This window comes from Lathamus discolor, chromosome 4 (genome assembly GCF_037157495.1).
Source record: "Lathamus discolor isolate bLatDis1 chromosome 4, bLatDis1.hap1, whole genome shotgun sequence".
NCBI lineage: Eukaryota > Metazoa > Chordata > Aves > Psittaciformes > Psittacidae > Lathamus > Lathamus discolor.
In genome coordinates, this window is record NC_088887.1 from 118,891,478 (window position 1) to 118,918,677 (window position 27,200).

The 27,200-nt window shown below is 40.7% G+C and overlaps 1 protein-coding gene across 1 annotated transcript; it reads left to right on the forward strand.

Annotated features, from left to right (window-relative positions):
• Positions 1-7,999: 7,999 nt before the first annotated feature.
• Positions 8,000-26,392, forward strand: CHORDC1 (cysteine and histidine rich domain containing 1). The gene is made up of 11 exons (XM_065678789.1): positions 8,000-8,245; positions 11,545-11,594; positions 13,792-13,848; positions 14,304-14,464; positions 14,992-15,092; positions 15,720-15,778; positions 19,056-19,126; positions 19,349-19,454; positions 20,749-20,868; positions 21,555-21,617; positions 22,133-26,392. Exons 1-11 carry the CDS (start codon positions 8,182-8,184, stop codon positions 22,274-22,276), a joined length of 996 nt encoding a protein of 331 aa, XP_065534861.1. The 5' UTR covers positions 8,000-8,181; the 3' UTR covers positions 22,277-26,392.
• Positions 26,393-27,200: the final 808 nt, after the last annotated feature.

Here is a 27,200-nt window from a genome sequence, read left to right on the forward strand (position 1 = left end):
GAACACAGTTCAGAGCTGTTACAGGAGAATTCTGCTACCACCTTCTGGCTGACAGAAATACACAGCACTTACTTCACCAGTGTACACTGATTTTGTAATGTGTTTGCTGCTCTTTCAGTCTGCACTCTTCACAAGATGCTGCCCCATTTTCTTTAATGCAGAAATAACAAAATCTTTCTCATAAAAATAAAGAAACTTCAAACCTAAATATCTGATTTTTGTTCTTTAAGGATTTGAAAATCATTCTTTTGTAATTAAGAAGATTTAAATTTATCATAATCAAAATTAAGCTTCTTGACATAAAACTAAGTTTTATTTTTCCAATTCTTAGCCATCTGCCTCAAATAAAAGTGTCATGGTTCAATCCAACTTATTTCATTTAGTTATCAATGAACAGAGAAATCCATTGTTTACACCACCATAACTCACAAAAGGTGCAGCCTTGTAAAGTCTTTTGCACGCTTCTCTCACTGCATGTGTGATTTAGTCCCACTAACTTCACAGTGCCAGAAGCAAAGACAATCTGCACGCTAAATTGATGCTTTTACTTCAATATAATTGCTTGCAGTAAATTGACTGAAAAAAGAGCATAACCAGATCACAGCCTTGTTAGCTCTGGTTTGCCTTCTTTCTTCTGTTGCCATAAATAATTCTTAAAACTTCTGGAGTTACATTACAAAATCAGCATTTCTTTCTCTATCTCTTAAGTAACTTCAGCTCATGCTTAAGTAACTTAAGTAACTTCAGCTCAAGAAAAGCCTGAAGCTGTAGGATTAAAGGTTCAGAAACATGATAAACACAAAGAACTTTGTATTTAAACATTTTAAATATCCTTATTTTTAACACAAGGTCTGATGTGGGGAATTGTCCAGAAGAGCACCTTGAATGATTTTGGTGATATGGAGCAAGTGGGAGTAATCACATGAGCAAACAGGAGTAAAATAAAGGTCATCGTTATTTTCCATAACTCAGATCAGGTCATTTCTTCTAATACAAGTTCCTTCTGCCGCTGAAACAGGTGGTGAGAACTCCCCCTCACCATGCACAAAACCAGATTTTGTTGTGTCAATCCCCTCCAGGATAAAACAAAAAGAGCAAAAAGCTGAAGATGGGGCAAATGGAAGCTCAAACACTCCATGAAATACCAACCAAATTAAAGTGAACGTGTTACTACATGTAACATTCAAGTACCCAACCTATACCCCGTGTTTCTTCTGCTCCCACTAGTATTCATGCAATCCACCAAATTTATTTTCAAATTGCTTTGGGTCACAGAATTAGTGCACTCTATGTATCTACATGAATTATCTGACTATTTTCTCTCATCTAAGGAGCTGAATTTTTTTAAACTTCATCATAGCATTTATTATTTATTCAGTTTTATGTATTATTTATTTAGTTATTCACAAGATTCTGTGGAGCTGCAGGAAGGATGAAAAAGATCATTATAATACACGCATCACTGCAAGTTATTACAAAACACCACAGCAGAATGGCTGTACAGATTGCATCAAAGAGGTTTTACTCTCAGCAGCTAGGTCAAAGGAATAGAAAAAGTTAAATGAGGAGGCATCAGCGTATTATTTGGATTTAACCCATATCCTATTGAACTCAGTAACGACATTTCCAGTCTCCTTAAGCAGGACCTGAAAGCAGACTTGTGGAGACTGCTTAAAAACTTATAATGTTTTCTAGGTTTCAAAGGCCCCTTGAGAATCCAGCCATAAGCGACTAAGCCTCTCTCAAAATGAAATGCAGGCACTGAGGTTACTTAGATGACACCTTTGGAAATTCTGCTTTAAATGAATTCTTACCATTACACAGCAAGCCAGACATCAAAGGCAGGTGGCAAGCCCTAATGAAGCATCTATTCAAATTCAGGCCATGTTTTAGCAGCAAGCACTCAGGTGGATTATCAGAAGCGGGTGCTGTTTAATCTCTTACCTCCTGGGAAAAAGTGGCATTTGAAAAATGTTAGGAACAGCAATTGCAAGAGGGGGAGAGAAAATTCTCTCCTAAAAAGCCAGGTTTTCTGCTTCACCATGAGATGTGAAGGTTTAAGATGTTCTGCCCATCAAATCTGGGCATATTCCATTGAACTGCAAAGGTTCTTGTGAATTCTGCAGGCTTTCTGCTGTCTTAGGTTTACAGAGATTTACATTTGTATTTTAAACCTCCGCTAAGCTTCCTAAAGGAAGGATTTGTTTAATTCACATTAAGATATTTTCACATCTGAAACAGAGCCACCTGCCCTGACTGTCAATGAGTTTCCAGAATTCCTTTACATTTCAAGACTGCCTGCCTGTTTCAAGCAAGTTGAGGGAGCCCAGAATCTCCTTTGCTGCTGATGAGAAGCCATCACATTCCAGTGCAACAGGCATCACATCCCTAGTCTGGAGCTACAGTCTTGACTTCTCTCCACCCTCTGACAATTTGATTCAAAACTGGTTTAGTTTGGGGATCTTCTTGCAATCCCAGGACTAGCAGTTCTGCATGAACAATGTCCTGGTTTGCAGGCACGGAGATGAAAGGCTCCTCACCAAACAAACTGCTAAGCAAACCAGCAGATCCTGCAGTTTGAGAAGTGAACTGAAACATGTTCTTTACAGATTCCGGTTTTACAATGAAACCTTACTGTTTCAAATGCTCAGAAATTAAGTGACTATCTCATGTCTAAGTTCCATGAACCATGCACAAGATGGGATGACTTTTCACTGGTAGGAATCTAGGATGGCTCACACAGAAAGCACTGAAGGGTGCATTGACATGCTACTCAGCTGTGAGAGCCAATAGAAAATAACATTACTTAAGACGTTCCAAGTCTGATAATATATTTTAAGCTTAAAACACAAAAAAGACATTGCTTCTGCCTGCCTAAAGCTGTTTCTGACAAAGAATTTCCATGCAACCTATCCTTCGTCACACTTCAACATCACAATCTGCTTATTTCACCTACCCATTTTGGTCCAAAGCAGCAAATACAGTTCTGGCCAAAGGCTTCCTACATAGTACAGAGTGACTTGAACTGAAAACCTCCATAACAAGTCTTTGAAGTATTGATCTATTGTTTTTAGGTACATAAATGTTAATGATAATACAATGCATAACATTTCATGGCATGCAGCTGTAGAGGATGAGACAGCTTCACATGATAGTGATCATCTCCAGGCGTAATAAGCAAACATTTTCCATGGGTTCTCAAGACCACAGGATGGGCAGTAGCTCTGCGCATTAGAAGGTAACACGCATTCCTGGCTGTACTAGCCCAATCTGTCCAACTAGCACTATGGGGAAAGCAGAGAGGATCTAGAAAGAGAGCAAAAATACTGTCACAGTGAATGTGTTGCTGTGAGACTTCAATCTTCTGGTCCAGATTGCGGGTAACAAATCTCAAATTTAAAAGGATTTTCCTTGAGAAAAGAAACTGAACTCCGTCACCACAAGAGAAACTCATTTTCACTGCCGGATCATCGAATCTGACCCCCTCAATAACAAGACACAGGAATTTCCTGGTGCGATTCCTGCTTCAGATATATTGTCTGTGCTTGAAAGACAACGTTTTATATATACTTATGTCTATATATATCCACATATGTATACACGTATACACAAATGAACATGTAAGACCGACAGATACCATACAAAACCAATTATCTTTTTAAAGCTTACAGCGATGGAATAATAATAATCCCATAAATCATCACTACCATTAAATAAGTAGATCTGACCTCACTTGGAGTACTGCTTGCAGTTCTGGTGTCCTCAACATATAAAGGACATGGAACTGCTGGAACAAGTCCAGAGGAGGGCCACGAGGATGATCAGGGGACTGGAGCACCTCCTGTATGAAGATAGGCTGAGAAAGTTGGAGCTGTTCAGCCTGGAGAAGGCTGTGTAGAGACCTCATAGCAGCCTTCCAGTATCTGAAGGGGGCCTATAAGGATGCTGGGGATGGATTCTTCATTAGGGACTGTAGTGATAGGACAAGGGGTAATAGGTTAGAACTTAAAACAGGGGAAGTTTAGATTGGACACAAGGAGGAAATTCTTTACTGTGAGGGGGGGTGAGGCACTGGAATTGCCTGCCCAGGGAAGCTGTGAATGCTCCATCCCTGGCAGTGTTCAAGGCCAGGTTGGACAGAGCCTTGGGTGGCATGGTTTAGTGTGAGGTGTCCCTGCCCATGGCAGGAGGGTTGGAACTAGGTGATCTTAAGGTCCTTTCCAACCCTAAATATTCTGTACTAAGAAAGTAGATCTGACATCACTTGGAGTATTGTGTGCAGTTCTAGTGTCCTCAACATAAAAAGGACATAGAACTGTTCGAACAAGTCGAGAGAAGGCCACAAGGATGATCAGGGGACTGAAGCAACTCCTGTATGAAGACAGGCTGAGAAAGTTGGGGCTGCTCAGTGTGAAGAAGAGAAGGCTGCATGGAGACCTCATAGCAGCCTTCCAGTATCTGAAGGGGGGCTATAGGAATGCTGGGGAGGGACTCTTCCTTAGGCACTGTAGTGATAGGACAAGGGGTAACGGGTTCAAACTTAAACAGGGGAAGTTTAGATTGGATATAAGGAAGAAGTTCTTTACTGTAAGGGTGGTGAGTCACTGGAATGGGTTGCCCAGGGAGGTTGTGAACGCTCCATCCCTGGCAGTGCTCAAGGCCAGGCTGGACAGAGCCTTGGGTGAGATGGTTTAGTGTGAGGTGTCCCTGCCCACGGCAGAGTGGGTGGAATTAGATGATCTTAAGGTCCTTTCCTACCCTAACTATTCTATGATTCTTCAATTTCTGGATTGCAGATGTGCAGCTTCCCTTTCCAGCCACTGATTTCCCCTATGCATTTCTGCTAGGCTCAGTGACCTTGTATTAAAAATAGCAGTTTCCCATGGAATTATACAAACCATGATCAAGGCTTAACCTTCTCTAGAATTACTTCAAAATTCCCTTGATGAGAACATTTCTGACATTTTGTAATCACCTATGATCAGCAAAAAAACCCATGTTCTTACCATCAGTATGACTGGCACTGCCAGATTATTTCCCACTAACTCTTTCAGTCTATCCAAAAGCAGACATACATGTCTAGAGCAGCAGTACATTCTCCTGCTTATGTCTGTCTGTCATCGAACACTGCTTCCATTCCTTTTTTAAGTGCAGAATTTCTAATGTGAGAAAAACAGAACATGTGTAAATAAAATTATTTATTATGAAGGTGCTGAGGCACTGGCACAGTTGCCCAGAGAAGCTGTGGCTGCCCCATCCCTGGCAGTGCTCAAGGCCAGGTTGGATGGGGCTTGGAAGAAACTGCTCTAGCAGAAAGTGTCCCTGCCCGTGGCAGGGGGTTGGAACTGGATGATCTTAAAGTCCCTTCCAACCCAAACCATTTTACGCTTCCATAAAAATAATAATAAAAAAGTTACACAAAAAATCTTTTATTATTTCTCAGATAAGATTATCTCAGAACACCAAATACAAGATCAAGTTCTTAAAGACATCGTAAAAGTTTGTCTAACATTCTGTAAGACTTCAAAATTGAAAATGAACAACAAAATTCATATAAAATTAAGTAAATAGTTTTCACTACAGGTTCCTGGAACCCAACATCCAGTGATCAACCGTTTGATAGTGAATGTGAATCCCCATTAAAAAGAAAGGTCTCTACACAAAACATACAGGAATATGAGGCTTAAATATCTATTATGCACACAAGAAACTGATTACCTAACTCTTATTTGAACAAGGCACTCCCACATTTTCAAAACTCAGTTGGAAATCTCTTACACCTTCCTATCAAGCACAGGAACTGTGCTCTTTTGAAGCTCTGCAGACTGCTGTGAGATGACTCTTGTGCACTGTAGTGCTTTGTGCATGCAGAATAGATGTGATTTCAAAAGCCTCAATTACAAACTATTTGCTTGTACACTGTTCTGCAAAACAAAACCCTCGTTCCACTTATCACATACAAAGATGACAGATACAGCTTGGTAACCTTCCAAGAACTGACTGTGGGTATGTTAAAAACAAATTGAGTTTGCAGGTTTTCTTTAATGTGATAAACTACATAATTTTGAACTATGAAACAAATACCTGCATGATGGATTGGTTTCTGGAAGATCTAAAGGCATGTCTCTGTATCAGTGAGATAGCAACTAGGTATGGAACAGCACGACGTGGTATTTTTGGGGAACTATATGGATTTGAACATTTTCTCCCCAAAAGTTTTCCCTGTGTTTGAACAAATGTCCATCACTAAGGTCATAGGAATGCTACTTTTGAAGTCCATTAAGTCTCATGCTGGTAAAAGAAGAGGTTTTAATTTTATATACAATAGTATCAAAACAGAAATTGATGCTGCTTCTGCAGAAGTGCAACTTGTTTGCATTCCACAAAGCCAAAAATTGCTGGATCCTTCTAAAATGGAAGTATGCTTGCTCGCTACAGATGAAATGAAACCACAGTCCCAGGAATAGCACAAAACTTATTTTATAGCTATAAAGCAAGACTTTTATTCTTATCTGTCATTTTCGCTTGACAGCAAATAAGCGAATTTCTTGTTTTAGGAACAAGTCTTCACACTATGGTAACAATGTGAATACACCTACTTTTAATTACGCAATATTTCCATTAATCTTCTTGCTTCATAAGGCATCCACAAGCAGAAATAAATGTTTTCTAAATAAAAAGGACAAAATTTATTTATACTCTTACTTCTTTCCTTCCTTTCCTGTTATCACAACATGCATTTATACATTAAACCACTCCTGGCAAGCAGCAAAACAGTGTTGTTTTTTCTACTTGAAACTGAGCACCTTATTCTCCCAGTCTTACCACAGGCCCCAGAGGGAGCGTCAGATCAGAAGCAAGAACTTAGTATTTGATAGCTCAAATAAACCTGTGTCTTTATGTAAGCTATACAGATAATGAAGCAAGTGGAGTATATCTCACATAAACTTGTAAGTCCGCAGAAGACTGTTGGAAAGAGTCTGCAATTACCCTTTTTGCATCCTTAAATTTCCTTTAAAGAAGCACTTGTAGAGATCAGTTAACCTTCTCATTCTATGCACAAGTGCTTCAAGATTTGTCATATGTCATATGAACACTTCAGCACTCCTAGTTTAAAAACTGTGCGGTAGACAATTAGCTGAAATCAATTTGTATTTGCCTGCAGAAACACAGATCACTGTAATTATTACGTGCAACCTATTATGAGACATCAAAGAAGCTGGCACACTATAGAGGACACGTAAGCTGGTCAGCTGACAGGAACACCCAGGGCAACCTCAAGGGAACTGTGTGAACATTAAAACATGATCTTTTTCAGAGTCATGCGTGACATTAGTAACTTTGCTTCTGTGAAAACGAGACAACTCTTTAATACAGAATACAAAACGGGTTTTTAAATTAAGCTCACATGTACCATTGATATTCAGAATGTAAGCATCGAGTTTCCTGATTACAGTTTTTTTACAGCCAAGTATTTCTTTAACTGATTTAGACAACCTACATTCCCCACAGAAAGTTAGAAACCGGCCAAAAGCTAAGCATCCCCGCACCAGCCTAGCACCAGCCACAGGCGGGGGTGCTCACCGGCTCCTGATGACCCCAGACCGAAGAGCACCGCACTTCCACAGCCAAGCAAGCTGCGGCCAGCAGGGTCCAGCCTCCCTCTGCTCCTCCCTGGCCCAGACGCCGGATGAGACCCTGAGGAGCCCGGCCCGACCCTACAGGCCCCTGTGACCGGGGATCACCGCTAGTGCCGGAGGCAGTCAGACCCCTTCTGCTGCAGCTCAATGGCTCCCCGGAGAGCTCCTCTGAGCCCGGAGCCTGTCTTGCCGTGGGCACCGGGACCACACAATCGACCTAACCCAAAAAAAACACCCCTTCCAGCGCCATCCCTACCCCTCCGCCCCACATACTCCCAACCCACCGCGCATGCGCCCCACTCCCTTCCCCCCGCGCATGCGCTCCGTACCGCGGCTCGCTCATCCCCCTCCTCCTCCGCTCGCCCCAGCCGCCCGCGCAGCCGCGGCCGCCCGCTTTCCCCTTCCCCCGAAGCTTCGTGAAGCTTCCGGAAGCCTCCGGCCGCCTCTTTCCGTTAAAGGGCCGCGCCGCCCCCCGACGCTGCTCTCCTGCAGCCTCGCTGGTCTCCGTTGTCACGGGCGGCTCGCCGGCTGCTCCGCCGCCATGTCGTTGCTGTGCTATAACCGGGGCTGCGGTCAGCGCTTCGACCCCGAAACCAACACGGAGGGTGAGCGCGGAGGGGAAGGGGGAGCGCGGGGTGCATCCTTAAGTGCTCCACAGACAGCTTTCGGCCTGGGGGTGTGAGGGGTGGCCTCTCAGAGGGGTTACGAGGGCTCTGCAAGAAACGTATGAGGGGTGAGCTGAGGCACCCGTGCCCGGTGTCCTCCCCGGCCGGTGGAGCCACGTCGCGGTGCAGCGCTGGGAGCTGTCATTGAGGCCTCTGAGGAACGGACGGCAGCACTAAGGGGCAGGGACAGCCCTGGCTTGCGGGCTGTGTGGTGTGTCCGTGTCCCTCCCGCCATCCCCGTCTATCGCTGCACCGGTCTGGCCCCGGCTCACTTCTCCCAGAGGAGCTCGTGTTTTTGTGTGATGGTCTCGGTGTCTTCAGGGGTGGAGGGGCGGTCCGGCGCGGTGAAGCGATGCTGCTGGCTGCTCCGTTACAGGCTCCAGAGCCCCTGCACAGCGGAGCCTGGCCGGGCACGAAGGTGTCCCGTCGGTGCGGAAACGCGGAGCTGGCGGTGGGCCTGACTGCGGGGTTCTTGTGTAATAACAGAACTCTTAACAGCAGAATGAGGGGAAAGAGGTAATAAGGACCTGCTCTGTACGTTACTGTCACCCCTTTTAAAGGCAGAAACTGGGTGCCTTGAGGAACAGACGTGTTTCTTCTGAGGGTCTGTGGGTGTTGTATACATAGCAGTTATCAGGGCCTGTTTTAATTGTAGCATGTGGGCTAGGAGCTGGTAATTAAATGTGTCTTACAGTATATGTATGTCTGCTTTGCTAAGTGCTGTGAGCTCTTGCGGTGCTTCCCCTATGTATACTGTGAATCCAGCACCTGGCGAAGTATAGACTGGTTTGGGTTGGAATGGTCCTTAAAGCTCATCCGGTTCCACCCCCCTGCCACCGGCAGGGACACCTTCCGCTAGACCGGGTTGCTCCAAGCCCTGTCCGGCTTGGCCTTAAACACTGCCAGGGATGGGGCAGCCACAGCTTCTCTGGGCAACCTGTGCCAGCGCCTCAGCACGCTTACAGGGAAGAACTTAGTCCTTATATTTTATAAGGGGGTGGGGGGAAGGGAGGCAAAAAAAAAGGTCAAACAATTTTTTTTTCTCCTCTTTATTTGTTCTTCCCATTTGCATGCAGTGATCTTAATGCAGACACACCATTATAAGCCTGTCTCCCAAAAGCTTATGGAGAGTTTTCACAGTGCTGACATTTTAGTTTTCATAATTCCCCAGAGGCTGCAGAAGGGGTGATCTGAGTTTTCAGTAGGCTTGCCCTCAAGTAAAGCAACTCTTTTGGCTGAATTGCTAGAATCTCCTCTTTGCATTAGCCTTATGTATAGAGACCCACAAGATTAGAAGTAGGCTAACATGTCTAGCATGTGTGTGAGTTCTGTGATTAAGAAACATGGCATAAAGTGTATTTCTTTTTCTGAGCTAAGTATTGCCAAAGAGAGGGTTATCAGTTTGAGCAGGTCTCACTAATGTTAGTAACTTGAAAAGCAGGCATTTGAAAATCACAATTGTGGAGTGATTCCATTTAGTCATCGCTTCTGTGGCCATCACCTGCATCCCTTTGCTCCAAAAGACAAAGCAGATAGATGGTTTTGTACTAAAAATTCTCACTGGGGCTTTATGACCTGTGTTGTTATTAAAACAACAGTTCTTTATCCTGTGTTCTTATGTTTGTGACCAAGTTGTAGTAGGCTGATGTGGTTGGTCTGGCCCTGTGCTAACTGTGTTGCTTGGCTTGCGAGAAGTAGCTTCTTGAGAAGTTTATTTTAGTAACTGGACACTTACTGGAATTACTGTTTCCTAGTCTAACCGGTTCTAAAGGTAAATGTAGTTATTCACAGACCACTTCCGAGAACCAAGTTTTAATTTCCTACGGAAGTAGAGTAATTATAACTTTCAGTATCCCTAAACTTCAGGGTCAGTGGGATGTTTTACTACCATGATGCTTGTGATGACATGGTTTTATATTTTGCAGAATAACCTCTGGTTTTATTTGGTTTAGAAGTGAAGTTGTTGGCTCTTTCTACAAAATAGCCACATCTGCTTTTATATTACTGTGAGGTTTACCAACATTAGCTTTGTATTCTGAAGCTGAAGGAATTGGTAGAAGTTCATAGATGTCCCAAAATACCCATCTTTTGAGTTTAGATGGGAACTGATGCCTCTGAGATATGGTAGTACCTTAGGCTTAAGCAGTGAATATAAAATCAAAGAAAATTATACTAAGCTATATTTCTTAAAGTGTACACATTTATGAAAAGAAAACTACAAAGCTTGGTTGTTTTTTCTTTCCTATTTAATATCTGTAGGGAGATTACTACTAAAGTTGCTTAACACTTTTTATCTTTTGCTTCCTATTATGTGCATTGCAGTATTTTTCACTCTTCCAGTTTATGGAGGCTTATTATAAAAATTGTTACTATTTATGTTGCTTTCAGCTGTTTCTAACAAAAAAATTATGCTTTACTGGCTAAAAGTCAACAAGTATTTCCCATCACTTTTAGAGTCAGGTCATTAAAATACTATCCGTGCAGCGTATGTTAGAGAATTCAGAGCAATTATATTGCCTTTGGAAAAATGCATACCTTAAGTAAAAAAAGAAGAGTTGCAACATAAAAAGCTGTAATGTTAAACATCTATGAACATAGCAGTTCCATTAATGGAAGTTATGCTTCAGTGTGGTTTTTCTGCAGAACCTATTAATTATTAGTATTGACATGTCTAAATTGTGTATGTGGAAGATTAGCGTTTGGCTTCATGTCCTGAAGTGACCTAGGATACTACGGACACTGAAAAAAGAACAAGCTCATTATCGTGGATAAAATGATGGATTTGTGTTGAGAGATGTTTTTAACAGTGCTCCTGGATAGAAACCCTTGCTCAGATGTAAATGTATTTGGTGTGTAAACCAGTATTTTTTGTTTGTTGGGTGGCCACAGGCCACCTTTTTACTTCCTCTGAACTGCCAGTAAGGACTGATTGTTGATGGAGGCAAGGGATGATCCACAGAAAGTTTATTTGCTCCATGTGGAAATAGAAGTTTATCTTGGGTGCTTGCTTTCTGTTTTGTGTTGTATAATGCAGAAGAAAAAAATCTTGATTATTTAGGTTTAATGCACTCACAGAGCATGTTTTGTGGAGCCTGTCCTTTAATAATTATGTGCACTTGGAGAAGTGGGACAGCTCATGGCATATGGGAATTGCAGTGTGAAATTTTTGCTGGGTTTGTGATGGGATGAATAAAGATTCTTGGTGTGCCTGAATGTTAATAATAGCCGTTTCCTTCTAGGATCATGCACATACCATCCAGGTGTGCCAGTCTTTCATGATGCTCTCAAAGTAAGTATGTAGCTATTTGTCTATGTGTAAACCAGTATGCTTGTTTCCTTTTTAATTCCAAGTGTTCCAGTGTTTTAGAAACTGATGTTCCTGTTTGATGAACATGAACTGATGTTCATCCTGTCATGTTTGAGCAACCCCATGAAATTAGAAATGCACAGTTGTGCAGCCTGAAGAAGACATTAAAAGCTACACTCATGATCCAAATGCCATGCAGGTCTGTATGACATGTTTCCTGTTGATTAACATCAGGTGTCTCAATAGTTTAGATCCTCCGAACAGGTCTTTGGAGGCATTGAGAGGTGTCATACTCTTTCAGTTAATTAGCCTGCTTGGAGTTCAGACCAGCTGCTTGTGGTCTTATGTGGCTGGAGCACTAAGCATAGAATCACAAAATAGTTCGTCTTGGAAGGGACCTTAAAGCTCATCCAGTTCCAACCTCCTGCCATGGGCAGGGACACTTTCCACTAGACCAGGTTGCTCCAAGCCCAGTCCAACCTAGCCTTGAACACTGCCAGGGATGTGGCATCTACAGAGACTCTGGGCAACCTGTAGCAATGTCTCACCATCCTCACAGTAAAGATCTTCTTACTTGTATCTAAACTAAATCTACCCTTTTTCAGTTAAGGTGTGTGTGACATTTGCCTACTGTAGAAAACAATTGTGTTCTCTTAATCAGTCAAGTAAGAATGTTAAGTTGGGACTGATTGCCCATGGCTCTGATGCAGCTGTCCAGGATTCTTGGCCTACATCTTCAGTAGTGAATTAAACGTACCTGTGACTGGTCTCTAGTGCTTAGGCCAACTGCAGAGCCTATGTTCATTACATTAAAAAGCTTTCCTCCAGCAAGATCTACTGAATGCATCCCAGGTGCCTGCATGGAATTATTTAGACACAACTGCCAAAACAGTACTGGAAATCATTCTAACACTTCAGTTGTGTATGGTCAAAAATCTGGTGCCCAGAAATGGAGCCTGGCGCTGTTTACTGTATTAATACAGCTGCAGCCTAACCATCCTATTTTAGGAAACCAAGCTGCTGTTAATGTGAGCTGTGGGGCCAGCATTTTTTCTTGGTACTTAGGAACTGCTTCTACTGGCAGTGCAGCTCTTCTCTTTCTTATAATGTGATGTCTTTGGGGCTCATGGAAGCTTGTGTATCTGTGCTAGGAAGCTTGTTTCCTATAAGCTCTGCTCTTTCTGCAGTACGTAACTCTGGAACAACAGGTTATGTGCCACTGGCAAATTGGAAAGGATGCTGTTAGATCAAATATGATGCAGTTACGTAGACTATGGAGTTTTGTTCTGGACAAAATTATAGTTGTACTCATAAAACAGTACATAAAACTTCTACCTAATTATAATGACAGAAATTACACAGTTGCTTCAAGAGCTCATCTTTACTCCCACTTACACACCCCGTTTTAAAAACAAATACTACTTTTAGCCCTCTCTTTATCCTGTGTCTTGGCCCGATCATAAAATTATCATATTTTGAATGCTTTTCTTCTGCTATAAATTGTACACAGTCTAAAAAGGCAGGGTTAACCTTTTGTCTCCTCACTTGTGGAAGTGGTTGATATATTTTGAAGATGTTGTAGAACCACCTACCAAACCCCATTGTGTCCGTTAAGCTCTCCAAGCAGTGGTGCATTTATTAGTCAAACTGTTGTCTTTAATAAGGTTCCTTGAGCTCTAAGGCACATTATTTGGAGTGCCAAGGTTATTTTCTCTAAAACCGGCTTTCTGGTTTATATAATAAAAAATTCTTGGTTGATGTGGTTGGGTAGTTGGCTATGCAATGCAGATATCTAGCTTAGGATGGGGGCCTCTGTGTTCTGCCACAGGTGAGCCTAGTCATGGGTGTAATGTTTCTTTGTTTCATTTCTATGTTACTTTATAAGATAAAGTAAAATTTCTTTTTCTGTCATACAGAGTTGGCACCAAACTTGTCACAGAAATACCGGCTCATATTTACCAAATTTTCTGAGGAAAACTAGAAATGGCAGCTGTAACACTTTTCTCTGGCTTTTAGAGATGTAGATGATGATAATAGTGTCCAAAGAAAGGCAAAAGAAAATCTCTAATCATGATGTGCCACATCTTGTAAAGGAATACAGTTAGTCTTTTGCTTTTTATAAGCTGTTGCCAAGTAAGGTAGTCATGCTTGTTTTGTTTTCGTTCCATAATGTTTATAGGGTTGGTCATGTTGCAAGAGAAGAACAACAGACTTTTCTGACTTCCTAAGCATTGTGGTATGTACTTCTGATTGTTTGCCATTTTTATACTTGTCAAGTGACATAATACTGATGAGACATGGCATAATTTTGTTAAAACTCTGAAATCTTGCATGCACTATTTTTCTTGATATAATGTTGAATCTGGGTCTCATTTACAAGCGTTAATGGTGGTAATTAGTTCTATTAGAACCTATTTAGATGCATGTTAATAATGAAAGAAGGTCAATATTTTTTGTTCCTTTGCTTGATTATGGAAAGCATGCATTTTTCTTTAATGCATGTCCAAATGAAGATATTTTCCACTTTAGCTGTAGGATTTCTTTTGTAGCCGATGTTTCAAGTAGGTTAAAGGATGGTGAGTTAACGATGGAGCTGAAAAAATAAGAGAACCTGCTACAGTTTTTGGTAGCTTTTATTTCTGCACACAAACTACACTGTGCGTATATATAAACATATGCTTTCCTCCATAGGGCTGTACAAAGGGTCTTCATAACAGTGAGAAGCCTCCTGAGCCTGTTAAACCAGAAGTCAAAACTACCTCTGAACGAAAGGAACTAGCTGAACTGAAACCCAGATTTCAAGAACACATAATTCAGGCACCAAAACCATTGGAAACAATTAAAAGGCCAAGGTAGAGTATATGAAACTAAGTTTTGCCAAATTTGTGGTCAGTTAGCCAAGTTAAAGCTCGTTTGGTTATTCATATAGTGTCTCACATTTTATGTAGTATAAAACCTCTGAATTTAACTTAAAGAGAGTTTGTGTTTGGTAGCAGTGATGATGTTGCCTTAAGCTTCAAAATGAAATAAAAAGAGTTCAGGTTAGGGCAAGGTAGTACTGGATCTCTCAGCATTTAGCTTCATAGGAAATAAAATAGTCATAAAAATAACTTCAAGGTGCTTGTATTTAGATTCCTTAATTTCCCAGATTTGTTTTTATTGCTGTAGATTATATAGAATTTCCTATTGAATGACAAGACTGCCTTCTAAATTTCTACTGTGCTTTTCTATAAGCAGTAAGAATTGGCATTTGTAAAGCTAGATTGTTTCTTTGTGGTTATAAAGGAAGAGCCTTATAGCAAGATGAAAATTTACTACTTTGTTGTGTTTTGTAAATGATTTTGCATGAAGCTGACATGAGTACGTGGACATTTTTTAGCCCAGATGAGCCAATGACAAATTTACAGCTGAAAGTGTCAGCTTCCTTGAAGCAAGCACTAGATAAACTGAAGCTGTCATCAGAAAATGAAGAGAAAAAAGGTAAGGATATAGGGAGGTAAAGTTGGTATGTGATGCTGATGGTTACACCAATAAATACTATTTTTTTTGTTGTTGTTTCTTAAGTGATAATTTTATGTAATTATGTTCTTAATCTGGGAAATACCTTCCAGCCCAGGGAGTGATAATCAAAGTTTAAACGTGAACAATGTGGAGACTTGAGTGTTAGGAGCAATATGTTGCCATTAAAATTATTTGAACTGCCTGTTTTGGAAGATTTCTGGGTTAAATGGACATGATGGCAACATCTATTTCTGAATATATGACTGGAAACATTCCCAAGAAATGAACTTTAGTCTTACGTTACTGGAAACAGAATGTCATATAAAGTCTTTCATAAATTGGTGAAATTCCTGTGGCGGCTAGTTGGCTCTCCCTCATCTGTTTCCCCTGTTTCTTTTTGCATAGGTAATACAGGTTTTAGAATGCTTGTCTAATTTCTGTTTGTACCTTTCTGGCAGACTTCAGTGCCAAGCAGAAAATAGGCAGGTTAAGAAGGGATTTTTTTTCTAGTCTACTCCTTACCTGGTTTTAATTCTTAACAGTGCAAAATATTTAGTAAATTATACAATTCAGTTGCTATTTTCTATAATATGAATCTGTTTACAGAGGAAGACGGTGATGAAATCAAGATTGGGACGGCATGTAAAAATGCAGGCTGTTCAAAAGTAAGTGTTCCAGTTCCACTCTTAAACCCAGCTGCTAAACTATTGAGTATGCAGTTTTGGTTTTCTTTCTGTGGTGTGTTTTTTCCTGTGTGCTACAAATTGATTTGGAAGAGGCACAAAGTCCATCAGGCTTAACAAATGCACATTTGATAACATGCTTTAGTATGGACGGATGTGAGCTGCTTTGTACTGAAATTGCTCTGGGAGATAACTTAAAATGACACTGAAGCCTTCCCTGAAAGTCTAATGAGTGAGCTTGCCATTCCCATGATACTGACATTTTTCAGCTTTAAATGTTTAATATTGATGAGAGATACCTTATAACACTTGAATTGCTCTTGATATTCTGTAGGCATTCTATGGGGATTCTATAGGTATGTAGTGAATAAAAGACAGACTAGGGACAGTGTAGGCTTCCTCTGGAAGCTATCAGGAGAACTGGCTACCCTGGATTTGAAGAAGGCTGAGGTTCTTAATGACTTCTTTGCCTTGGTTTTCCCTGCAAATGGTCTGACCACACCACTCAAGTCTTGGAAGGCAGATGCAGGGACTGTGAGAATGAAGACCCTAGGCCCACTGTAGGAGAGGATCAGGTTCAAGACTATCTTAAGAACCTGAACGTGCACAAGTCCCTGGGACCTGATGAAATCCATCCGCGGGTCCTGAAGGAGCTGGCGAATGAAGTTGCTAAGCCACTGGCTATCATATTTGAAAAATCATGGCAGTCAGGTGAAGTTCCCGACGACTGGAAAAAGGGAAATATAACCCCCATTTTCAAGAAGGGGAAAATGGAAGACCCGGGGAATTACAGACCAGTCAGTCTCACCTCTGTGCCTGGCAAAATCTTGGAGCACATTCTCCTGGGCAGCATGCTAAGGCACATGAAAAACAACAAGGTGCTTGGTGACAGCCAGCATGGCTTCACTAAGGGGAAATCCTGCCTGACCAATTTGGTGGCCTTCTATTGTGGGGCTACGGAACTGATGGACAAGGGTAGAGCAGTTGATGTCATCTACCTGGACTTGTGCCACACAACATCGTTGTCTCTAAATTGGAGAGACATCAATTTGATGGATGGACCACTCGGTGGATAAAGAACTGGCTGGATGGCCGCACGCAGAGTTGTGGTCAATGGCTCAGTGTCTGGCTGGAGACCAGTAACGAGTGGTGTCCCTCAGGGATCGGTGTTGGGACCAGTCTTGTTTAACATCTGTGTCGGTGACATGGACAGTGGGATTGAGTGCGCCCTCAGCAAGTTTCCCGATGACACCAAGCTGTGTGGTTCAGTTGATATGCTGGAGGGAAGGAATGCCATCCAGAGAGACCTTGACACGCGTGTGAGGTGGGCTGATGCCAACCTCGTGAAGTTCAACCGTGCCAAGTGGAAGGTCCTACACGTGGGTGGGAGCAGTCCCTGTCACAGCTACAGATTGGGCAAAGAAGAGATTCAGAGCAGCCCTGCAGAGAAGGACTTGGGGGTGCTGGTCGATGAGAAAATGAACATGAGCTGGCTTCAGTGTGTGCTTGCAGCCCAGAAAGCCAACCGTATCCTGGGCTGCATCAAAAGGAGCGTGACCAGCAGGTCGAAGGAGGTGATCCTGCCCCTTTACTCTGCTCTTGTGAGACCTCACCTGGAGCATTGTGTGCGGTTCTGGTGTCCTCAACATATAAAGGACATGGAACTGTTGGAACAAGTCCAGAGGAGGGCCACGAGGATGATCAGGGCACGGGAGCACCTCCTGTATGAAGACAGGCTGAGGAAGTTGGGGCTGTTGAGCCTGGAGAAGAGAAGGCTGCGTGGGGACCTAATAGCAGCCTTCCAGTATCTGAAGGGGGCCTATAGGGAGGGACTCTCATCAGGGTCTGTAGTGAAAGGACAAGGGGTAATGGGTTAAAACTTAAACAGGGGAAGTTTAGATTGGATATAAGGAAGAAATACTTCAAGGGCGGTGAGGCACTGGAATGGGTTGCCCAGGGAGGTTATGAATGCTCCATCCCTGGCAGTGTTCGGAGCCAGGCTGGACATAGCCTTGGGTGACATGGTTTAGTGTGAGGTGTCACACTAGTGACAACCTCAGGGAGGTTGGAACTAGATGATGTTAAGGTCCTTTCCAACCCTAACTATTCTATGATTCTAAAAGTAGTCCCAGTGCCTTTGAGGCAAAGCACCCAATGCAAGAGTTATCTTGCAATGGACTGCTTAGGCATCTTAAGAGACCTCATGGCAGCCTTCCAGTATCTGAAGGGGGCCTATAGGGAAGCTGGAGAAGGACCCTTCATCAGGGACTGTAGTGACAGGACAAGGGGTAACGGGTTAAAACTTAAACAGGGGAAGTTTAGATTGGATATAAGGAAGAAATACTTCAAGGGCGGTGAGGCACTGGAATGGGTTGCCCAGGGAGTTTATGAGTGCTCAGTCCCTGGCAGTGTTCAAGGCCAGGTTGGACAGAGCCTTGGGGGACATGGTTTAGTGTGAGGTGTCCCTGCCTATGGCAGGGGGGTTGGAACTAGATGATCTTGAGGTCCTTTCCTACCCTAACTATTCTATGATTCTGTGACCTCTGTATTGTCAGAAGCATCTGCAGATCTTATTAATTAATGCCTCCATCAAAAAGAATACACAAAGAAAATGTTTTGACACAAAAACTAGTCTTCATATTAAACAGTCATTTAACGTGAGGATTTTTTACACTAACACACACAAAAACTAGTCTTCATATTAAACAGTCATTTAACGTGAGGATTTTTTACACTAACACCCTTATGTTGTACGGAATGGGACAGTAGAATTTAAGTAGGTACTTCATTGGGTATGTGACAGATTTCGGTTTTGTACTGGAACTCTAGTGTGAGGAAAACTCCCAGCAGCCCTTTTTTGTTTTAGGCAGAACTGATCTGATACTCAGTGGCAGAGTTGTTTAATTTCTATGTGTTTTAAGAATGATAAATTTGTTTTCCATTTAAATACTTTTTTTCTCTGAATGTTCAGAGTGTTTTTAAAGATGGGTATCTCTGAGGATCTAAAGTGACCTTTAGGAGCATAGGTCATGTCACCGTTGAACTGCAAAGTATAGCTTGTTAGGAGTGCCAGGGAACCTTCTGTGAATGAAGGTTGAATGGTTACTTTGAAAAGATAGGGCAAGCCATTAGGTCCAGATTATTTATTCAAAAGCTTTGTAGTGCTTTGTTCAGTGTTTCTGTTGTGAGTTGTGTTTTGTTTTTGCCTTTGGTCCATATCCTGTAATAGTAATATACTTCAAATGCTTTGTTTTGCTAGACGTACCAAGGACCAGAGAGCACAGAAGAAGTATGTATATACCATTCTGGTGTACCTATATTCCATGAAGGGTTAGTATTCAGTTAACTCTAGTTTTTTTTAATGTCTCTTATTTTGTACGTCTCTTTTTTGTAGATGTCTTGTTTTCATTCTGTATTTCTTCAGTCAAAAGTGGCAATGCTTGAAGAAGGTATACTAAATTACCAGTAATAATGTATAAAGGAAAGATCCTAAGTATTCACAGTAAATAGTATCCTAAATATTGTTTGTTAATTGCTTTGCACATTTTCTAGGATGAAGTATTGGAGCTGCTGTAAAAGAAAAACATCTGACTTCAATACATTTTTAGCTCAAGAAGGCTGCACCACAGGAACACATGTATGGACTAAAAAGGATGAGGTGAGTAGCGTTAGCATTGTCTGTAGCTGGCCATTCTGAAGTATGAATACTGACATGTAGTTACTGTAGTTAAGCTGTTACAGATCACTACCTCTAAAATAACACAGAGGATGATATGCACAGCATGACAATAGAGAATTGGAAGGGTCTCCTTCTGTCTAGTGTCTAGTTTTGATTTTGTTTACACATCTGAATATTTTTTCTGGTCTAGTTAAGCATTTTGATTTGGCTACCAGTTTAACAAATACAGAGAGCATCTTTTTAGTTATTAGGTGTTTCAATGCAATGTTGGGAACAAACTGCAGAATAACAGGGTGAAAATATTTCCATTCAAGGTTTAAAAAGATTCTCAGAAAATGTTATAGAATGTAATAATGGAATGAACACTGGTCACATTGGATGCAGGTGAGCACAAAATTCTTGATATGAATATATTGTCTGTTGCTGAGACAAAATGGGTTAGATATTGCTACCGTTCTATGGTTCTGTGATTTAACAGAAGAAAATAAAGATGTATAATAGAAAGTGGCAATTCTGTTACCTCATTCTGCAGCAATTACTTCACAAGTCCTTTATTTCCTTTAAGTCACAGAACTGGTGCTTCCTTTTAAGTTCTGTGTTTATGGTTAAGAACTATTTTTCTAATACAGAAAGTAGGGATAATGAACAAAGCTGAAGTTGTGAGCCTGAAGCAGAACAGTGTTCTTGCAAAGATTTTACCCAGATTTTAAGAAACTATGTATTAAATGTGTGCATATTGAGATAATGGTCTTCTGGCTAACGGAGGGAGGGGTACTTGACTTTTTTCTTGTCATTTTTGTCACCATTTATTTTTCCTGCATCAGAGAACAGAAGGTAATACTCAATTTTTTGCAGTAATTTGGAAGTTTCTTGAATTTATGGCTGGCTTTCTTGTTTCTTTGTTCAGTTCCTTTCTGCAACCTGCTGGATAGCTGTAGTCTTGGGAAGGAAGTTAATCCAATAAGTAACAGTTTTGTTGTTTGGGTTTGTTTTGTTTCCCTGTCAGAATGTCCTGGTTTCTTACTGTAGTCTCTGTTATGAGCATTGGTTTTCTTACTTCTAAGGTTTGTCAGGAGCCAATAGCTAAAATATTTAGTGAAAAGAGATGTAAGTGGAGTCTTGCAGTCTCCTGTGAACATAAAATACAGCGCTTTATTAGCTGTGCTTATTGACTATTAAAATAGTCCTGGGCTTTTACCCTGAATTAATCTTGAAACTGCATTCAGGAGTATTTTTACAAGCTTTTTCTTTCTGTACCTGTTCTGTTACGTAGGGTAAGAAAGTAGTTCCATGCAGGCATGACTGGCATCAGACCGGAGGAGAAGTGACTATTTCTGTGTATGCTAAAAACTCTGTGCCTGATCTGAGCTACGTAGAAGCAAATAGCACAATGGTGAGCATTTACCTTAAGAAGTATCTCTTTCTTAATTCTTACAGCAGCTTGAAGTTAGGAAAATCTGGCTTCTACTTTATGTACAAGGCAGAAGGAGCATAAGAATCTTATTTGAGTAACGGCTTTCTCTTGGCATTTGTTTTTGTTCCAAGTATGTATAGCTTGGAGTTTTCCCTTCTGTTTGGGCATCTGTGCTTTAATGGTTTTTGCTTAAGATGCAATACAGTATGTAAAAAAAAAAAAAAAACCAAAACAAAACAAAAACCACACCAAACTCTTTAATTAGACTTCTGCAATTAAAACCCATGTGTGATAAATTTGCATCAATATATGCGTAAATAATTATAGATTCATAATTAAATTGTATTTGTCTTACTGCATTTTAATAGTGTTCTTCACGGTATGCAGCTTCTCAGCTTCTAATATTAAGCAACTGTTAAAATGCTTCACTGATTTCTTAATCATGCATTTGGAGAAAATGACACAGCTTCTAGGATGTATGTATGGCACTGTTGGCTACGGTACTGTATCAGAAACTGTTAGAATGGATTTTCACTTCTGAGGGACAGTTTGATCACTTTGCTTATTGTAGGGTCTGTTCTAATGTGATGTATTTTGCTGAAACATACTTGATGTGTCAAATGTTTTATTAGCCTGACAAAATTTTCTCTTGTTTTCCTGTTTAGTTAAATATCCATATTGTATTTGAAGGAGATAAGGAATTTCATCGCAGTGTGAAACTATGGGGAGTAAGTATAAGGATAACTTTTCTATTAAAAAAAAAAAACACAGCAAAACACAAACCTCAGCTTCCTCTCTTTCAAAACAGTTTGATTTCCCTCATTACTCTGCTTATTGAAAGAAATTTGGTCACTTGCATTCATTAATTACATTTAAATCCGAGTCTCATGCCCCAGGTGATCTGGTGTGACAACATAGTTGGCACTGCTTTGAGAAGAAGGTGACCCCCTGAGGTCTTTTCTGATCCCAACTTCCATTATAGTGGTAGTACAGAAAACCCTTGGCACTATATAGCTATATGCTTATGTATGTGTTACACCAATGTGTATGTTTCATATGCATGGGCATATATATGTTCATAGCTTGGGAATGGGAGAATTATGACTTCTCTAGATAACAAGAGGGAAGTCCATCTACCTAAACATCAACTGAAATTTAGCAATAAATTCCCAAGAACTTAATGCCCGTGTATCTAGCAGCCTGTTTTCTTAAATTGAAGAGTGAAATATGTTTTCTGTTCTAGGTAATCGATGTAAAGAGAAGTTATGTGAACATGACGGCTACAAAGATTGAGCTCACTATGAGGAAAGCAGAGCCCTTATTATGGGCAAGTCTTGAATTACCAGTATCCAACATACAACAACAAAAAGAGAGTTCAGATCAATAATGATTCCAAGAGACAAGTTATTTCCCATTATGAAGTGGTGACTTGCTACTGTAATCAAATATTTTAACTTTTATATAGAGTCATTTTTTTATACTTGATCATATGTTCCATTATACAAAGAAATTTGATGTACAGTAAATGGGGGTGTAAGCTTAAAGGGTAATAGCTATTTCTGCTCTTGCTCCCATGAGTATATTTATGCTAGTTGAGGTGTCTCCATGGAGATCTAGAGTAAAAAGAGCTGTTGCCCTTTGCTTATAACCTTGCCTACCATGTACTGACTATCCAAATAGATGTGATTTCTGTCCACTGTGAGTGCTGAATTTTCAAGTATTCAGTTTAGACTGGATCTGCTGGGTGGCACATGTTAGCTTCAGTACTGTTCAGTATGAAGCATACAGTAATACAGATGCAAAAATCTGAGTTCATGAAATTATTAGCATGCAGTTCTACATCTAGAATAAAAAGGCATATAAATATCAAAAACCACAGACTTACGTTTCTGTCTTCTGAAACTAAGGTTTGTTTCAATACCAGTTGGCTGTGGAGGGATGGAATAAACAGTATTTTGCTAAGGATTTCAGTACTTGCTGACTCTTGCAGTCTTTCATGTATAAAAGCAGGAGGTCAGATTGAAATTAAAAGTAAATGGACAATGTAATGGCTGAGTAATTTAGCATCTCATCTGTGGAGATTATACAAACAGCACACTATTGTGAAATTACCAGGGTGCTGTATATATTTGACAGGGTATATTCTGTCCAATTCTGCAATACTTGAGTCTTTTTTTCAAAGTAGGTGGATATGTGTAAAAGAAGCCAGTACATGCTGTAGGTGTTCCAGGAAATTTTTTGCTATGTAGATACACATAGCTCTTGTTTCTGAGGATGGTAATCTAAAAAACTAAATTTATCTACAGGATAAATCTTAGGAGAAACAAAACGCAAGCTTTAAAATGTCTGTCTCAAATCATAATTGCACCTTTGAATTGAAATATGTTAAAATATTATTTCTTATGAGCAGCATAAGCAAAACACTGGAGTATGAAATTAAGACCTTATCTTTATTTGGATTTCTGCATCAGTAACAATTTGTGGCTGAAAACAGGATAGTTTTAAATATGAGAATTTTATCCAAGCAGCAACACATGCAGTGAACTTTCTTTCTCTTTTTCTTCAAATAGTTTCTTAATTTTGGGTTGCAACTGAACAAAAACCAGCATTTTGTATATAAAGTCCTGCAAAATCATAGGATCATGTCATCATAGAATAGTTTAGGTTAGAATGGACCTTAAAGCTCATCCAGTGTCAACCCCTCTGCCATAGGCAGTGACACCTTCCACTAGACCAGGTTGCTGGAAGCCCCATCAAAGCTGGTCTTGAGCACTTCCAGGAATGGGGCAGGTTAATGCAAATGAAAGCTTGTACATCATTGTTTATTGTGCCAAAACTTGTATTTGTAAACAAGCTGTCCTGTGGACTTAGAAATGTGCAGATGCTCATCTGCTTACCTTGGTGTGCCTGGAATAATTACGAGAGCGGCACAGAGCATAGTAAAGTCGTTCTGAAGTTAAATACGGATTTCTAAGAAACTTAACTGTTCTCCAACAGGTATTTGACATGAGCTCAGAGCTCTGTCTTTAGCAGTACTTGAAGTCCTACTTCATGTTTAAAGTAGTAGGAAATGCATTACCAAAGAAACCATCCCCAAGCACCAAGGAAGTAAGGCTAGTGCTATGTACATGGAATTTGCCTTGGTGCTTCTTTACCTTCAAGATTCTGTTTCCTCAGAGTCTTGAACTGACTGTGGTTACTTACTTCCTTGGGCCCCTATTAGAAGTTTTAGCTCTAAGTTCTGTTTAAAAGGTTCTATTAACCTCTAATAATGCCTTCTGGTTTTGATTCTTCCCCCCCCCCACCCCCGTGTATAAATTTGTCAATGTCTAATCAATGCCGTGAAGTGATGGAGTGCAAGCTCACAAAAAACTGTATGCCTGCAAAAGGTCCTCTAAAAATTGAACAGTTGTTCCCTGATGTGTTCTGAACTGGCAAGCAGAGCTTACATGGGTGTGATATTGAGGATAGTCACTTCAGTGCTATTCAGTTAAATGTTCTAGATAGCTGTAGCTACTAGCATGCCATCTGTGGTTTTGTATGCAGAACTCTGAACTTGGACAGCAAAATGAGCAGTGTTCAAATGCCAGGATAAAGATCTTGCTTAACAAGCAAGTTCAAATGTGTGTCTAGCCATATGGATATATAAATACCCTATATAAATGTTTTAGACATTTGTAACATATTTTCAGTTTATTTGCATCCACACATGCAGTAGGTTTACATTATGTAAAATATATTTTTAAAGAGCTACAATGGAAATGGATTTGGGGGAAAAATTGTATTTCTAGCAAGTTGTATTCTCCCTTAGTATACCAAATGCTAAACAGAGAGCAGTGTGGATGAATGGCCCCTTCTGCTGAGACTTTGGGATCCCCTAACAGTTTGATAGGCTCTTTCAAACTGCTGGTAGCTGGGTCAGCTTGGCCATAAGTAGAGTAGTAATCATGGTCTTCGCTTTTGCTTTTTATTCAATTCCTCCTACTCTTTTCCTGTTGTTCATACTCTCAGCTCAAACTTAAAGATGCTTCCAGAGTTCTGTAATGACTTCTTGTATTAGTACCAATAAATCCCCTTTTAAATTTCACCTGTTCAAAAAAAGTAAGCAAGCATACAAAAGATCCCCAGCGTTGATGAGCAGGAAGGTACAGGTTTTACAAGTAACAGTCTAGTTTTCAATGGCCTGTGATGTTTTCCAAAATAAAAGGAGAAACTCTTGGATGGTGTACACTGCCACAAGTTTTCTGTTTAACTGCATTCGTTCTTAGCAGCTTGTAACTACGTCTTCATCATCAAGCTGCAAAAGCGGCATCAGTTACCCAAGTTGAATGTTCTGAGCAGTGCTCAGAACAGTTTTCAACATACAGTGTTTGATCCCAGTATTTCATGTAATGGCACCTCGACAAGAGTAGGGGTAGCTGACACTTCAATGGAATATTGCTTTGGCTGTAGCTTTTAGTAGTAAATGTGGAGAGAAGGTTAAACCAAAATAATCATAGGACTGTCCCAGAAGCAAGGCTTGGGAACTGATTTTTTGATCGTACAGGCTTTCACCTGTCTAATAATAGTGAAATGGAATGGCAGACAGGTATGTACTGGAATACTTGCTGTTAAATGTACCCTTCTAATCAAGTTGTTGGAAGTTGTGCTGCATTTAATAAGTTGGTTAACTTCATGTGGTATAGTATACTTTTATAATGAATGAGTCTTTAAAGGCTGTGGTGCTTTTCAGTGTGGGTTTACATGTTACACGTGTAGACAATGTATTGTGAGTCTCAGCACTGGCTGTTCAGGTGGCAGATAAAACCTTTCCTCCACAATCCCTTTTTAATATGAAAAATTGCATGAGTATGCAAATTTGTGACAGAAATCTTCATCTTTTCCCTCATGTATAAGCCCATGTTCCTACCTAGCATTACATCTGATACCCGAAACGTTTCTTGGAGGAGCTGGAATTTAATGTTAATATACTATTAAGCACTTAGCTGTCCAGCTACTCTGACTCTTTCACACGGCAGTGATGTAACTTGACAAAACAAATCTTCCATGGAATGATCTTCCTGAACATGTACATTATCAAGTCACCATTTCAGTAGTTTAGGGATTAGTTTTACTAGGAATTTTGCCTTGAACAAAAGAATTACCTATTCTACATAATGATGCATTTTTTGCTTGCACTCTTTACACATGGCATGAGCATTGGCTAAGTACTGTACCTGTTAATCATTGGTCTTGCCCAATTGCTACTAAATTTTTCTTCATTTCCGTTCAGGAACAAAATCCTTTTTAAAGCAATGAATTATGTGTCTGGAACACTGTTTTAAGGTGGTAATAATATTGCCATTACAAGAGTCTTGGATTACAGTTGGAGGAGGTGGGGAGATGTCTTTTTGCATGGTTGTTTGATTCTGCACATTCATAAAACTTACCTGCAGAAATTAATTTCATGTCTTCATGCTCTAGTTTTTTTTCTAAATGTATTCAATAAAATCCTTATTACATATTGGTTGCATCTGGGGGGGGGGTGTTGACTTCTTTTGTTATGGGAGGGAGTTTCCCTTTGAGTTTACAGCATCGTTGGTGAAATGAAATGTAAGTGGGTGTTTTCAGCAGGTCACTTTGTGTCTTAGGAGACTGGCCAAGGGTTTCTTCTCCACAGCGTAGTTGTTTTCTTTGCTGCTTCCTCACGCCACAGCCCAGTCAAGATACTTACATGCAGCAATTTGAGTAAGTGTGGCTGCTCGGAGGGTGCCTGTCTCATTCCCAGGAATTGGTCTGTCCAAGAATTTTTAGCTTTCACAAACTTAGTGGAACTGGAGTAATTCCAAATACAATGTTTGGGCTGCTTCTAAAATTGGTGACGGCACTATGGTGCTGCTGCCTGTTTTGTATTTTCTTGGAAAAAGGAAGAAGATCCCTGTCAAGCCTCTGGCCTTCTCTCAAAGAATAAGGATTTGCATTTTGGTGCTTGATATTCGTAGAATCATTGAATACTAGACTGGCTTGGTTTGGCTTGGAAGGGACCTAAAAGCTTGCCCAGTTCCAGCCACCTGCCACGGGCAGGGACAGCTTCCACTAGAGCAGGTTGCTCCAAGCCCCAGCCAGCCTTGAGCACTGCCAGGGATGGGACAGCCACAGCTTCTCTGAGCACCTTGTGCCAGTGCCTCAGCACCCTCACAGGGAAGAGTTCTCTGGTAATAAAAACTTTGTGTTTTCTCAAAGTTCAGGTATGTGCTTTAACCAGACATAACCAAGATTACTGTTGTGAGTGTTACAGATGCTAAGTGCTTGTTAAGCAAATTCAGTTCCTC

Coding starts and splice junctions, on each gene's coding strand:
- CHORDC1 (XM_065678789.1), top strand. CDS start 8,182: ATGTCGTTGCTGTGCTATAACCGGGGCTGCGGTCAGCGCTTCGACCCC. Junction 11,595..13,791: donor TCTTTCATGATGCTCTCAAA/GTAAGTATGTAG, acceptor TAATGTTTATAG/GGTTGGTCATGTTGCAAGAG. Junction 15,093..15,719: donor AGAAAATGAAGAGAAAAAAG/GTAAGGATATAG, acceptor ATCTGTTTACAG/AGGAAGACGGTGATGAAATC.